This window comes from Misgurnus anguillicaudatus, chromosome 14, assembly GCF_027580225.2.
Source record: "Misgurnus anguillicaudatus chromosome 14, ASM2758022v2, whole genome shotgun sequence".
Classification (NCBI taxonomy): Eukaryota; Metazoa; Chordata; class Actinopteri; order Cypriniformes; family Cobitidae; genus Misgurnus; species Misgurnus anguillicaudatus.
Window position 1 is genome coordinate 5,515,447 of NC_073350.2, and position 16,149 is coordinate 5,531,595.

Below are 16,149 nucleotides of genomic sequence, written 5' to 3' on the forward strand. Positions count from 1 at the left end.
TCCTTAATGACAAACTGCTGTGAAAGTTCTGGATCTCACATACATTATTGACAGAAAATAAACTTTTGATTAGTAAATTAATTAGGTGATGATCTTTACCATTATGTACAAACCACCAACCAGAAATACACTAACTTTAACTATTCATTACAAATGCGGTGTATTAACACAAAGTTAACACAACCAGGGAAAAAAATAGCAAGCAAAAAGTCAAGGGTCATGAGTCCAACTAAAACAAACACTAATCACAATAATGGTGACTTAAAATGAAACAAAACATCAACATCTAAACATAATAAGTGAATTGGGTTTTCTACAGCAATATATTTACTGAACATTCAGAAATAATGGTGAAAAAATGATTCATTCAATTTACTCAATTTTTTAAGGTCAGTGGTTGCAAACAATTTATTTAAGCTACATTTAAACAAAAACAATTGTCAAATAAAATAAAATAAAAAACTTTTGTTTAAATGTATATTAAATAAATTGATTGAAACCACTTACCTTAAAAAAATTAAGTAAATTTAATGAATCATTTTTTTCAGTGTGTTTTATAACAATAAAATGCAATGTTTCTCTATCATTTACATACCAATCAAACAAGTCAATATAATAAACAGTTGTTGTTTTAAACATTGTGTGAACATTAAAACATGACATTGTCATATCGTTTAAAAATGGTAAAAAATGTGACATTCCTCTAACGTTCAGACAACACAAAAACATTCTTAGAAAAGAAAAAGTGGACAAAAAAAGTTGGGAACCTTGGGAACTTTCGGGTGATTCTCACGAAACCATTGAAACACCAAGGCACTAATGATTTTCGCTTTAAAATGTGTAATATAGTAACATTAAAAAGCATCAGAATTAACACAATACTGTGTTGTACCTTGCACAATGTGTGATTTCAACATAAGAATTAACAATTGTAAATTTTATCTCATTTTCTGCTGAAATTCTCATTACTGCAATGTGTCCGGCTGTGTTTGAACATGCGTTATGTTGTAATTTAATCAAATTAACACAAAAATATTAAGAAAAAAATAAATGGATGTTTTGCTACTTTAGATGACAGAAAAAATATTTACTGAATATTCATGTATAATAATAATGAAGAAAAATTAGGAAAATGATGTGTCCATGCCTGATGTTCTCATCCTCCGCAACACTTTTTGCGAACAGTTTAAGCACACATACAGAATTTTAATAAAGTTTGATTTTGAGTGACCAAGCACATGGACCAGTTACTTCAAGATGGCTACCAGGTAAGATCATTTTTTTACAGTTAATTTGAAATATTGTCTTGTCAGGATGCTTACACGACATTTTGATTATCATTAACGCAACAGATGCTTATTAAATGTTAATTTAATTAATAGAAGCATAATACTTTGATTTTAAATGCATGTGCAGAATCTCCAAATTATGTTCTTTCAGGTTTGTCATGTCATTTTGAAAATATGTCAGTGTTGATGTTTTCTGACTGTTGCGGTAATGAGATTTTTTAGGACTAATTTTTTAAATTATGTTACAAAAAGTGTTAAATGATAAGTAAAAGTTTTTAAATTAATGTTCCCATTTACTCCAGACTTTGTTTTTCAATGTCTGGTGGGAAAAAAAGTAAATTTAAGCAATTTTTACATTTTCATGCTTGACATTTTTAAAACCAAGTTTTTTGTGAGAATCACCCTTTCAGGGAACGTTCTTAGAACTTTTTTCTGTTAGCTGGATTCATGTTCATCAGAACAAAGACATTTATACAGGTTTGTAACAACCAGAGCACGAGTAAATGATGACAGAAATTTAATTTTTGCGTGAACTATCCCTTTAAGGACATCATAACCTAAAATAAAACTCTAAAAGGTTTGAAATATAAGAGCTTTAAGTCATATTTCGTCCTGTATAATACAGTAAATCAATCTGAAAAAACTGAAGCAGCACTGTTTTATTTCATTTGCATGTTTTTTCTGTTGCGATATTGCTCATAATTTGATTATTTGTTTTGTTAGTTATTACTTAAAGGGGACATATTATGAAAATCTGACTTTTTCCATGTTTAAGTGCTATAATTGTGTCCCCGGTGCTTCTATCAACCTAGAAAATGTTGAAAGGATCGACCCAGTGGCTTGGTTTTGGTGAGCCATTTTCTGCAAGAATGTGAAAAATGGGTCATTGTAATTTGGCCCTTATTGTGATGTCAGAATAAGGTAATACCGCCCCCTTTGTCTGCACTATCCAACCACAGCGCAACCATTTGGTGGGGAGAGAGGGCGAGAGAGAGAAAATGATTCACAGCACAATTGAGTTTCGGTTGCAGCGGGCCACCATCGTTGTGGTCAGTGGTTGCGCTTCATCCGCTCATTTGCATTTTGAATGACACACCCAAGACGGCACACTTTTGCTCAGACCTATTTTAGACTTAGTTTACATCTTAAAAAAAATCTCATAATATGTCCCCTTTAAATAATCTTCTGAGAAGATAATTTAATTGTTAGTTTATCATTTAATTGATTGTTTTTTAACAATATTTAAAACTTTATACAAGTTTTTGGTGTCATAACCTTTATTAAGGTCATTGGTGCTTTACAAAGTTTGACTGTTGATTAACTCTTCCCACCAACATTACAGTGTTAAGGTTTCTCTTCAGTATGAACTCTCTGATGGAATTTTAAGGAACCTGACTGAGCAAACGTCATGTCACACTGAGAGCATTTGTAAGGTTTTTCACCTGTATGAATTCTCTTGTGATTTAGTAATGTACCCCCTTGTCTAAAACTTTTCCCACAGGCACTACAGTGATGAGGTTTTTCTCCAGTATGAACTCTCTGATGAACTATTAATTGAGATGAATTAGTGAAGTTCTTTCCACATTGAGAGCAGACGAAAGGTTTCTCTCCAGTATGAACTCTCTGATGGGCTTTTAAGGAACCTGACTGAGCAAACGTCATGTCACACTGAGAGCATTTAAAAGGTTTTTCACCTGTATGAATTCTCTTGTGATTAAGTAATGTAGCCCGCTGACCAAAACTCCTCCCACAAACACTACAGTGATGAGGTTTCTCTCCAGTATGAACTCTCTGATGGGCTTTTAAGTAACCTGGCTGAGCAAAGGTCATGTCACACTGAGAGCATTTGAAAAGTTTTTCACCTGTATGAAGTCTCTGGTGAACTTTAAGATTGTCTTTGGTTTTAAAGTAATTTCCACATTCAGTACAGTAGAAAGGCTTTTCACCACTGTGTGTCCTCATGTGAATTTTTAGTTTACAGGAAGAGCCACACATCTTCCCACACTCCTCACAGTGAAACTGCTGCTTCTTCTCTCTCTGCTCTTCTGAATGAAGTTTCTTCTCTTGTAAGGTAGTAAAGCTGATCTCAGATCTGGTGAAGAGTTTCTCTTCTGTGTGTTTTCTCTCATGTCTCTCTAAATGTCTCTGTGAGCTGAATGTCTTTCCACAGGTGATGCAGGAAAGAGTTTGTGCTGTCAGTCGCTCTTTTGATGTTGAGGACGTTATTTCTATATCCAAACATGAATCACTCTTCACATCTGAAAGAAACACGAAACAATAAAAATTGTCTTTTCACTATTATTTGCACAAAGAATGATGAAGAATTGAGATTTTGTATATTTTTCTAGATTCACACATTTAGACAGAAGACGGGTGTCCGTCCTGTTATTACAGCTGGGTCTAGGGATGGGCACGAGTACTTGATTGCTTAAGTACTCGAACGTGGCATCGATGATCGATCATGAAAACAATGGTCATGTGGGTTTATTTATTTATTTATTGTGGATATGGCAGCATTTGGATATACTGGCAAGTAAATTGTGCATTTATACGGGTTGTTTAAGTATTGCTTACAATATTTGCATAATCGCTTAAATAAAAAAGCAGATAAAAACAAAAAACATTGGCAACTACATCAGCAGGGGACGTGTCGTAGTCTGCTCAAGAACAACTAATGAAGAGAACAAATTATTGAATAAAATAATTTGTTTTGGTTTCTCTGTGTACAAAAGTTTTCTTGTAACTTCATAATATTTTTATTGATAGACTGATGGACCTTTTTGGCAATGTCCTTCATTGTTTTCTGGAAAAAAGAATTGTGAAACTAACAATTGTCAATGGGACAGACAAAAACCTTAGGGATTTCATCAAAAATATGTAAAAATGTGTTCTAAGACAATCGAAGCACTTGGGGGTTTAGAACGACACAGGGGTAAGCGATTTATGATAAAATTTTCATTTTGGGGTGAACTAACCCTTTATGTCTACATGTCTCTTGCTCGATAAGTATTAAAGATATCCTACATTTTAGTACTTACATTTCTTGGTCTTTTGATTAGTGAGTTTGTGATTGAAAAACCCAAAACAGGTGCTCACATGACAGTTAAATGTTAAAAACACAACAATAATTAAGGAGACATACCTGATGGAATAAAATCATCATCTTCCTCTGTGCGATCTTCCTCTTCTGTAGGTTCAGTTTTTATTTCTATGGGTTCAGTTTTAATCTTCATCATGAGGTTCGTGCAGTCGATGAGTTTAACTGAACACATCTTCAGTTTGGTCTGCAGGATCTGCTGCTGTTCTCCAGCGTTACAGACAGAATCCAGAGACTCTGTGGAGGTTTGATCCTCCTGTAAGCTCTGTTTACTGTCACACACTGTAGTGTCCTGAGTGTCTGTGGGCTTTGACTCAGTATAACAGAGTAAAGTCAGACTGAGATCGGAGTCCTGTTTGTGTCTGGATTTCTCTTCAGAGAGTCTAGAGTCCAGCAGTGGCTGTGGTGTGCGGCTCTGATCCCTGCTCATCCACACTGAATCCAGACTCCCATCATCAGTCACATACACTGAAGATCCACACAATCCACATCCTGACAACACATCACATGAGACAGTGAGATTAGAAATTATTTGATGTTGTCTGATTCAGATAAATGATGTTTAAGCTGTACAACCCTCTCGTTTCATTGCTAAATCTCCTCTTGACCTCAGCTTTGTCTCCAGTAACGCCACAACTTTCTTCAGCTGAGAGATTTCTGTGATGAAATCATCAATATATCCAGCATGGACAGATCAGTTCCTACTGATTTACAGCACATACATCATCAACGTCTCAACACTTAAATACACAGAGACAAGACTCTGTTTACACTCAATGAAACACGCAAGAGAGAAAAACACTGAGGAAACACAAACACAACACACGCGCGCTCTTTCTTTCTTTCTTTCTTTCTTTCTTTAGTGAGTGCGGACTAAAGAGCTGCAGCGCCTCCTGCTGTACTGGAAAGGCTAGAAATCATAAACTAAGGACAAAATTAAAAGAAGCGATGGGAAAATAATTGCTGAAGAATAAAGACAAAACATCAAGCTTTTAAAGGCATAAGGACATCGAAGGACAAAGAGATTATGATCAGATTAAAAATACAAACACAAAAGTTTTTACAACTTTTCACAACATGGTATTTTCATTGTAATTAGGTAATGTTGCAGCACAACTTTTAAATACCACACCCTAAATATAAACAAAAAGGACGTTTTTAAAAACATTGTAATTGGTTTTCTTTAGGTAATAAAAACGCAGATCTGCCCTGCTGAAAAAAAAACAATACAACCATTACAGAAATTCTAATGATTTATTGGGAATTGTATTGGTTCTAATGGAATATGGCCCAAAACACACTACAGTCAGTGTATTGGTTTTTGTTGGTCTCTAATGGTATGTATTGGTCCCAGTGGTGTAGTGGTGTCTGGAGAAGTGGGTATACTCTTACTTTATGCCCCCAGTAGAAGTGGGTATACCCCATGCCATCAAATAAAGAGGTGGGTATACTCCGTATACCTGCGTATACCCTGCACTACACCACTGATTCCTATTGGTTCTATGTATTGGTTCTATTGGTTCTATGTATTGGTTCTAATGGAATATGGCCCAAAACACACTACAGTGTAATGGTTTTAATGGGAAAAGCTAAAGGTTCCTTCTGGTATTTTAATGGAAACCATTAGAATTTTCTGTAATGGTTTTATTGTTTTTGTTAGGAGGGTGTTCACTATGAAAACAAAACCAGACCAAAATGCAACATTTGTGAGAAGTTTTTTTCAGGTGTTCAACTAACCACTTTTGAATAAAGCATTTAAAAACATCATGACCATACAACCAGGTGTTGTTATACTTAAAATGTATGTCGGCCCACCATGAAAATCACCGGTATGCCCGATTACCAGTCCAGCCCTGCCTACCATTATAAAACAAAACACTATTAATAAAGTTGAGATACATTTCCACCAATGTATGCACTGGTTGTATTTTGGTATGGTCATGACATTCTTTAAACGTCTTCACAGCTAACAGAAAAAAGTTGTAAGAACGCTCCCTGAAAGCTCCCAAGGCCCCCAAAAACACTCCGCCAACGCAAAAAGCGTCCAGTTTTCTAGACATTCTAAGAACGTTTGTGTGTTGTCTCAACATTAGAGGAATGTTACATTTTACCATTTTTAAATGTTATGACAATGTCATGCTTCAACGCTCACACAATGTTCAAAACAACAACTGTTTATTGTTTGATTGTTATGTAAATTATAGAGAAACATTGGATTTTATTATTTTATAAAACATTATTTTTTGAATGTTCTGTAAAAATATTGCTGTAGAAAACACAATTCACTTATTAGGTTTAGATGTTGATGTTTTGTTTCATTTTATGTCACCATTATTGTGATTAGTGTTTGTTTTAGTTGGACTCTTGACTCTTGACATTTTGCTTGCTAGTTTTTTCCCTGGTTGTGTTAATTCACCACATTTATTATGAACATGTAAAGTTAATAGTGTAATTCTGTGGTGGTTGGTACATAATGTTAAAAAATCATCATCTAATTCATTTACTTATCAAAAGTTTGTTTTCTGTCAATAAAGTTTGAGGTCCAGCATTTTCACAGCACTTTGTCATTAAGGAGTTTTAGAAACTTTGGACAAAAAATATCTGCTGTACAATTGGGACACACAAACATGAATCAGAGTATGAATCTCAACCATGGTGACAATTAAATGAAAAACTTCATGCTGCAATGCATGCTAAGTATCAACAAATTACAAATTTCATTCAGAATTCCCAGCATGCACTGCAGCAGCATGGATAAATAATGGATTTTTTTTACAATTTTATTTGTCACCATGGTTGAGATTCATACTCTGATTCTTGATGTTTGTGCATCCCAAATATTCAGCAGGTATTTTTTGTCCAAAGTTTCTAAAACTCCTTAATGACAAACTGCTGTGAATGTGCTCATTTACACTATCGACAGAAATTAAACTTTTGATTAGTAAACTAACCAGGTGATGTTGTTTGCCAATATGTACCAACCACCACAGAATTATCTTATTAACTTCACATGTTCATAACAAATGTGGTGTATCAACACAAAGTTAAAACAACCAGAAAAAAACAAGCAAACAAAAAGTCAAGAGTCCAACTAAAACAAACACTAATCACAATAATGGCGACTTAAAATGAAACAAATTATCAACATCTAAACATAATAAGTGAATTGTGTTTTCTACAGCAATATATTTACTGAACATTCAGAAATAATGTTTTATAAAATAATAAAATGCAATGTTTCTCTATCATTTACATAACAATTAAACAAGTCAATATAATAAACAGTTGTTGTTTTAAACATTGTGTGAACATTAAAACATGACATTGTCATAACGTTTAAAAATGGTAAAATGTAACATTCCTCTAACATTGAGACAAAACAAAAACGTTCTTAAAACTTCAAGAAAACTGGACACTTTTTACGTTGGCAGAACGTTTTTGGGAACCTTTGGAACTTTCAGGGAACATTCTTAGAACTTTTTTCTGTTACCTGGGTTATTCCGACATTATAATTACGTTATTTTAACACTAAACAAAAAGGTCTCACAAATGTTGCATTTTAGTCTGGTTTTGTTTTCGTAGTGCAGGCATTACGTTTTTTGACTTCTTAAAGAAAATGTACCAATTAGGTATTTTAAAAAATATTTTACATTTAGTGTGTCCGTAGGTTTTTACGTTGTGCTGCAATATTCCCTTTACAACCAAAATACAACATTGTGTAAAAATGTTTTTTGCTTGTATTCTTAATCTGATCATAATCATCTCTTTCCTGTTCCTATCTTTATGACTTTAAAAGCTAACATTTTTTAGCTAAAAATGAAACCGCTCCCTATCCCCTTTAAAGTGCACTAAATCGATAGAATAGATTATTTAAATGTATTATCTGTTTGTATATTAATATCTCTGAACTTTAATTCCAGTCACAATATTTGATAGATCAATATGATTTGGAGCACAGTTTGGGACAGTTGAGAGCTCATCTTTCATGTGGGATTACTGAGGAATCATTTGAGAAACATCTCGGTGTCAAAATGCATAATAACGAGAGAGAAATCAATATGTAGGAATAACACAATGTATGCCGGTTGTGAATGTGGCGCTAGGACCCGGGCAGAGTTGAAAACAGACAGTAGCGCTTCAGTCCTGGCGACGGCGGGACTCGATCCCGGGCTGAACTTCCCCTCGCTGACGTCACACTCGCAGCTCCGGACACGGCGCTGAGAAAAATGCTTCTCTCCGTGCCGCCGAGGACGGGAATCAACCCATATAACGGATACAGTAGCAGAAACAGCAAGAAGGTAACGCGAATGTGGGCTTTTTTATGTTTGACTGTTGCTTTACAAGAACAGTCGCTGTTATGTTCACGAGTGTAAGCTGCAGTGCCCTTGACAAATAAACTTCAGTTTTCTGTCGTCTCTGTATCTGGATGTAGGATCTGGTGCAGTGTTTAAAATCAGGTCGGGATATGCTTGGGTTTGATGGGAATGTAGGCGTTTGTGAGTTTTTGGTAATAATACAAACGTCGTCATCATTGGGGACTTTTTAGACACATTGACACACACGTTTACGGAATACAATATTGTGGGAGACTACTAAAAGGACAGTAGATAAGCGTACAGTGGAGAAGGGCTTGCAAACTAAGATGTGCGTACGCTGTCCTATCCTGCTTGGGAATCGAAGAGAATGGGCGAAAGTTTTTAGGGTTTGGAGAATGAAACGCCCCACCTCTCAGAAAAAAAACCCACAACGGCACGCTTTTATTTCAAGTAGTAAAATGGAAAGAAATAGAGATCAGCGAATGTAATAAGTAGATGTTTTACGCCTCTCGTGATCGTCCATGTTTGTTATAGTAGCCACTAAAGCGATTAAGTTTTCAAGCAAGTAAAGCAAGTAACGCAACGCCGTAAGCGCGCAACATAGGACCATGACGGATCCTATACCGTTTAACTGGAGCGTTCTTGGCGCGTCACAGCTGTGTAGATGCAGGGGTTAAATGGTTACATAATTCAGGATGTGAATTTTCATTGTTTCAAAGAAGTTCAAGACTTCATCAAATGCAGAACTGTTGATTAAATACACCACAAACTGAACGTCTCTTGGATTTTTTCCGTATGTAGCCTAAAATATACTATTTAAGATGCACCATTATTGAATAAACAAGAGAACAGACATTTATATTTTTAAACCGTTACATTTAGTAAAGCGGCTTTTTATTAGATTTGTTTCAAGTGACTATTTATAGATATTCTACATTTAATTTGCTTATGGTGTTTCAATATAACATCTAACCCCAGTTAAAATGTTATCAACACCTGCCTGCAGTTTTAGGGTGTTTCTGCATGCACATATTGTGTTTTGATTGTGTCTGTAAACTCGTGGAAGGTCACTACAGATAGGGAGGTGGCCGATGACGCAGTAAGTGCGTCACAATGGGCAGTCGCGGACAGAGAGAACATGACGTCACGGATAAATACTTGACAGACTGACAGTAATTAGGGTCAGTCACCATCCATTTGCTCTGAAGTGTTAAGTGTCATAAAGGGCATGGGGTATTATTTCAATTATATTATATTTTAATTGCAGAGTTTTTTTGTCTATTGTACTTATTATTATATTGTTATAATACAACAGTTGGAACCTTACAGCCAAAGCTTTATCTGTTTCTTTAACATTCAGTCTGACTCTGCGATCCAAGTATTTAGGATTTATATGAAGGAAACCAAGCTGTACTTTTTTTTATTTTTTTGACCAGATAGCCTTTCCATCATGCTTTTGCAATTAAATGTCTGGTTTTATGTGAAATGAAAAACGAAAGTAAAACTGTTTACTTTTATTTTCTGTTGGTTTTGTCACTGAAATACATAGGGTTAGGTTAGTTTTTACCTCAATGTTTAACTTGATTAACTTTTAACTTAATGATTAAATTCATTAAATACTGACTCTTGATTTAATACTGGACTTTACATCATTGTTTGTTCTTCATGTAGCACCTAGTGCATACATTTCAGATGAGCCATGTTTGTCCACTTTGTTGTTTCTGCAAAGGCTGCATTTTTTTGTAAATCCAATGGCCATCAAAAGCACTTTACATATTGCCTCAGATTCACACACCAACGGTGGTGTCCGCCATGCAAGGCACCATCCAGCTCGTTTGGAGCAGCTTAGGAGTCTTGCTCAAGGACCCCTTGACACTTGGTCAGGTGGAGCCGGGGATTGAACCACCAACCTTCTGATTTGTAAACAACCTACATGAACCACTGAACCACTGCCGCTATTATTGCGTATTTCCATTGCATAGTACCCCAAGGTTTGGTTTAGTTTGGGTCGGGTCGGTTTACTTTTGGGAGCTTTTTCATTGGGTGCAGTACGTAGTACCTGATACTTTTTTTTGTACCACCTCGGTTGGGGTTCCAAGCGACCCAAGCTGATACCAAACGTGACGCGAAAACACAGTAGATCACTGATTGGTCTGAGAGAATCGTCACTACGCGTCATCGCTATACTGTAATGTAAAGATTAGCTTTACCTCAGCTTGCACTCAAGCAAACATGTCATCTTTGCTCTCCTATAAGTTCACAAACTCCCTTTTAGCGATGAAAAACATCCACAGGTTGAGAATCAGGGACACCATACAAATTTTTTTCCAGACTTGCAGTTTGTGGCAGAACATTTCCGACAAGCACGTCAGCATTATTTATGCTTAAACGCAACTTTAATGAGGCTCAGCGAGGTGCGTCAACTACTGACGCCAAGTGTGTTTGAACAGAAACTGTCATGTAAGACAGAGGTAATGTTAGTGATAAACGCGATCAGCAAACATCTATTTGTGGTGGCCAATTTTAATTTTGTGGCGGACTGAGAAATAAATAAATGGGAATTTACAACAACGCTCTCACTTGTATGATGTCACAGCAGTATGCAGCAGCGCAAATATAACGACACACCTATAATCCCTCCCACTGCGAAGTGGGTGTGGGTTAATTATTTGCGCGTGTAGATTACATACAACGTAAAGATGCAAATTCGCGTGGGACAATGACGCAAATTGGGCTTGTTATTGATGCATACGCGCGTTATGTGCCTCAAACACGTCTTCCGCGCAAGTTGAAAAAGTTCAACTCAAGAAGAGAATGTGCATGATGCTAAAATAAATCCCACCAGTAATCTTGATTGAGGAACGCATTTTTGGTTTCTACACAGACAGCATGATGTTGGTCTTAACAGTAGTGCAGTAAGGTATAGCCTTCATTTACAGTGTAAAGTTTAATTTACTAAGTACAGGTATATTAAATGGCCAATTAATGTAATGTAATGAATTCACATGTTCCCCATTTACATAAAATAAAGAGAACTGCAATTAAAACCAATATTTTTGCTTCTTAACATCTCACTGTTCCTGTTACCTAAGCACAGAATAAAAAAAAAAAACACTTTAATAGACCAAGGCATCAGAACCGAAACGAAAACCGCGGACAAGAACCGAAAATTGTATTGACCAGTGAACTAAGTGTATTGTTGGATCCCTAGTACGGATTAGCTGGTCAGTCAGGGACACAGCGCTTTTCTTTTTAATCTCGTAAGATCTCATCACACACTCAGAACGTTGCATTGGTTCTGTGTCAATTATCACATTATACAGAAATTATTTAAGGGAAATTTAGGGTTATTTAAATGTGGCTGTCACTCCCGAACCTTTGCAGTGTGATTGTTACCTAAATAAAACAAATATTTTCAAAACAAAACACTAGATGGACTGAATCAAAGACTGCGTTCAGACTGCAAGCATTATAGCTTAATTTGGATTCCATGGACTTCATACAGAGCTGCGCAGATCGGCAAGTCATCTTGTTTAATCTCAATTCCATGGGAGCAAGCAATACGAGAGCATACGAGCCGAGTAAAATGCCATTGAGCCCTTTTTTTAATACAGTTCCTTTCAAAGGTATATTCATATGATTTGTGTCCGAAACACAGGCCATTTGAAATAAATAGATAGGGATGCACTGTAAGACAAATTCTTGGCCAAAGCTGAACAAAATGAAGCACTCAGCCTAAGGACAAATACAGAACAACCAAACTGTTTCATTTACATTCGACCAGATAAATGAGCCTTGGCTTAACAGATATTAATCCGATCTATTCCCGCACAAAATGCAAATAACTTATAAATTATTATGCCTAAAGAAACTTGCAACAACGCTTACATAGCACTGTATGTTGAGCAGCGGACACGCAGTAAAGAGAGAGAGAGAGAGAGAGAGAGAGAGAGAGAGAGAGAGAGAGAGAGAGAGAGAGAGAGAGAGAGAGAGAGAGAGAGAGAGAGACGACGATTCAAGATTGAAAGGAGAATGACAGAGTAGGGCTGCACGATTCGGAGAAACAATCTAATTACGATTTTTCTGCTCAAAATTGCGATTCGCGATTTAAAGTGCGATTCATTAGCCTGACTACGTCAGACTTCGTACTTCCTCTAAATTTCATTAAGCTTCTGTACTCAGTCTGAGATACCTCCCATTCAAACCGTTTTCCTCCGGTCTCAAAACGACCGTCCAATCAACGAACATAGGGCGGGCTGAGAGCCGTGACGTAGACGCTAAACGCCGAATCACGGTTGTAGTTGTGGACATGGAGACAGAGAAAGCTATTTGCTCTGTTGTGGAGAACCGGCACTTGCCAACTTAAACCCGAACAAGAAAAGTGTTTGTTAAACATTTGAATGGAGATTATGTTGTTGCCCTACTCCCGACAAGTTTTTGGAAAAGTTTAATTTATCAACTTTACCGATCGTCAGCGAGAAACTGTGTGCAGCACAGCTTGACGTGCACAACGATCGAGAAATCATGGAAGGGAATTATATTGTTCACAGTTAATGGTGGAGGACGCGTGGGCAAGCATTCTTTGGTGACATTCCTGATTAACCAGAAAATAAGGTAGGAAGATTTAATTTACATATGGTTATGGTTGTCTGGTGGAAGAGTTTGAGAGGAGAGATGGGCGTTCCTCCCGTTAGACGTGAGTGGAAAGCCACCGTAAGGATAGTGTTCAACTAGCTCTGGCCCGATTTACTTTACATAATCGGCAAAAGTCGTTCATAGCCATGTTAACTCTGGAATTTCGCTCGATGGGTTTGTTTTCACATCATACGTGTATTTTACAGCAGAGATTCGATGCGGCTGATCCGGCGCATAAAGCACATCATATCCAAATGTTATGTGTGATTGGCTTACGTTTAGACCAATGATTTTAAACTTCAGACAAGCCCCTCCCACGAGAAGGAAAACGATTGTCAATTATGCCCAGCCAGACTCTGTCTATGAAGCGAAGCAAAATAGCAGAGGATGGTATTACCCGGCTAGCGATTCATTGGTATATAATAAAAAAGCTACATCCAGGTTTGTTGTGGTGGTTTTAATAGCACCAAAGAAAGATGCTGTGCTACTGTTTATTTAAGACTTCTTAAACATTGTACCAAGGTGTCTGCAAGGCTTTGCTCTTCTGCAGACACTTTTTTTTTTAAATCTAAGAACATTAAACAAAATACAGTTTAACAAAAATGTATTGAAAGTTTTTTTTTTAAATAACATATAGGGCTATAGGCCAATGTATTTTGGCTGTCACTACTACAATGCTTCTGACAAGCAAATGTTTAGTTTTTTCTTTTAATCAAAAGACTATAATCATCTTGTTTTACTTTTCAGGCATCTGTAATAAATGTAAATATATTAGTTATTAGAATCTATGATTTAACATAAGCAAAAAATACAAATAAAACACTGCACAGTCCTCACTGTATGATTTTAAATGTGGAGCTGCAGAAGCTTTTAGATTTATAAGATTTTAATTTTTGGTGTGTAATAAACATTTCTGACACAGAAAGCACCAGGTTACTGTCTGTCACTTTAAGACATAAGACAGCTTTAAAACTGCTCTGCTTTAATGTACCGATAAACATCCAGCTGTTTATGTTCAATTAGACAAGAAGGAAAACTTAAGTTTAGTGATCACGCGTGTGCTGACTACTTGCTGTGTGCGCGCTTCATGAACCTTCATGCATGTAAATATACTTTCAAAGCGGTGCGGATGTGCGTGTGCAAGAAAGTATACTGTACCTCTTTCGTCTGCTGTGTTCCGGTGTTGTGTCGAAGTCTGTTCCCCCTATGTTCCCCGTGGGTGATTCTCACGAAACCATTGAAACACCACGGCACTAATGATTTTAGCTATAAAATGTGTAATATAGTAATATTAAAAAGCATCAAAATTAACACAATACTGTGTTCTAGCTTGCACAATGTGTGATTTTAACATAAGAATATACAATTTGTCAATTTTATCTAATTTTCTGCTTAAATTCTCATTACCGCAATGCGTCCGGCTATGTTTGAACATGCGTTATGTTGCAATTTAAACAAATTAACACAAAAATATTTAGAAAAAAAATAAATTGATGTTTTGCTAGACTACTTTAGATGACAGAAAAATAATTTACTGAATATTCATGTATAATAATAATGAAGAAAAATTAGGAAAATGTAGTGTCCGTGCCTGATGTTCTCATCCTCCGCAACACTTTTTGAGAACAGTTTAAGCACACATACATAATTTTAATAAAGTTTGATTTTGAGTGACCAAGCACATGGACCAGTTACTTCAAGATGGCTACCAGGTAAGATCATCTCTTTATATCTTTCCAGTTAAATTTGAAATATTCTCTTGTCAGAATGCTTACACAACATTTTGATTATCATTACCGAAACAGGTAGTTTTCTACATTTCGAAAAAATTTTGATTTACATTTTTTTAATGAAAATGTTCTTTATTAAAGTCTAATTATATGCACTGAATAAAAAATGAGCAAAGCCTTCATGGCTTCTCTATTTTTAGCAAAACATACTGGGGTACCTCATCCTCCGCAACACCATTCTCATATACCGCAATTATTTAATAGCAGTTGCGGTAAAGAGAACTTCTGTTTCGGAAATGAGAATTTAAGCATATTGTTTATTACTTTTAAATATATCTTATGAATTTAATACAAATTTAAAATGTAATAACTGTTGATATTTTGCTTTATGATGCTTCATTGTAGACAATCAGCAAGTGAGAAAAAAGCTTAAGCAAAGGCCAGTTTGACAAAGTTCAGGGAGAAACTTTACAACAACCCAGAATGGCTCGAGGAGCACAGAAGGAAGGAGAGAAAGAGGTTAGGTTTGGAGATATTACTAGCAGGTGTATTTAGCAAAAAACACACTACAGTGTTAGGATATGTACATGACACACACACACACACACAACACAACGCAACAAGTCTATAATATATTATGATTTGTACATACATTTTTTTCTTCCAATGTTGTGAGACATGCTAATTTAATGTAATGCTTTCTTTCCACTTTCAGGTATCAAAGACAACCTAGCGATGGCACGCCACGCGTCTAGGCGCTGCAACAGCAGTTGCTTCACAAGATCCACAAAGTTGGATCCCATGTGTGCCAGCATCTCAGCTCCCTGCGACCGCACAACGCGCGCTGTCTGCAGCGTTAGATTGCTGCCTGGGGGCGAGGGACAAAGGGAGACTACCTCCTTTCTGCGCAGTGCGTGAGTCACAGACACCAGAGAGGATGGCCTATAAGCGCCCGGCGCTGTAACAGAAAGCGGGTTTTTGCACAATTCATTAGGACTGTGCATTAACCCTTTCCGCTGTCTTCGCAGCATGTGGGTTGTGTTCGAGAGTGGGGGGGGGGGCGTGTTGTAGACGCTTATGTG

At 36.5% G+C, this 16,149-nt stretch overlaps 2 protein-coding genes across 2 annotated transcripts in view; one reads left to right on the forward strand and one right to left on the reverse strand.

Annotated features, from left to right (window-relative positions):
- Positions 1-2,486: 2,486 nt before the first annotated feature.
- On the reverse strand, positions 2,487-5,238 carry LOC129428189 (uncharacterized). The gene is made up of 3 exons (XM_055185124.2): positions 4,963-5,238; positions 4,432-4,878; positions 2,487-3,547 (listed from the first exon to the last, which is right to left on the reverse strand). The coding sequence occupies exons 1-3, from the start codon at positions 4,973-4,975 to the stop codon at positions 2,634-2,636; spliced, it is 1,374 nt and encodes a 457-aa protein (XP_055041099.2). The 5' UTR covers positions 4,976-5,238; the 3' UTR covers positions 2,487-2,633.
- A 3,312-nt stretch (positions 5,239-8,550) lies between these two features.
- Positions 8,551-16,149, forward strand: part of rbms2a (RNA binding motif, single stranded interacting protein 2a) — a 46,615-nt gene continuing 39,016 nt past the window's right edge. Inside the window, exon 1 of the mRNA XM_055185104.2 lies at positions 8,551-8,684. Coding sequence (XP_055041079.1) covers positions 8,613-8,684 — 72 coding nt within the window. The 5' untranslated portion in view covers positions 8,551-8,612. The remainder of the gene's footprint in view (positions 8,685-16,149) is intronic.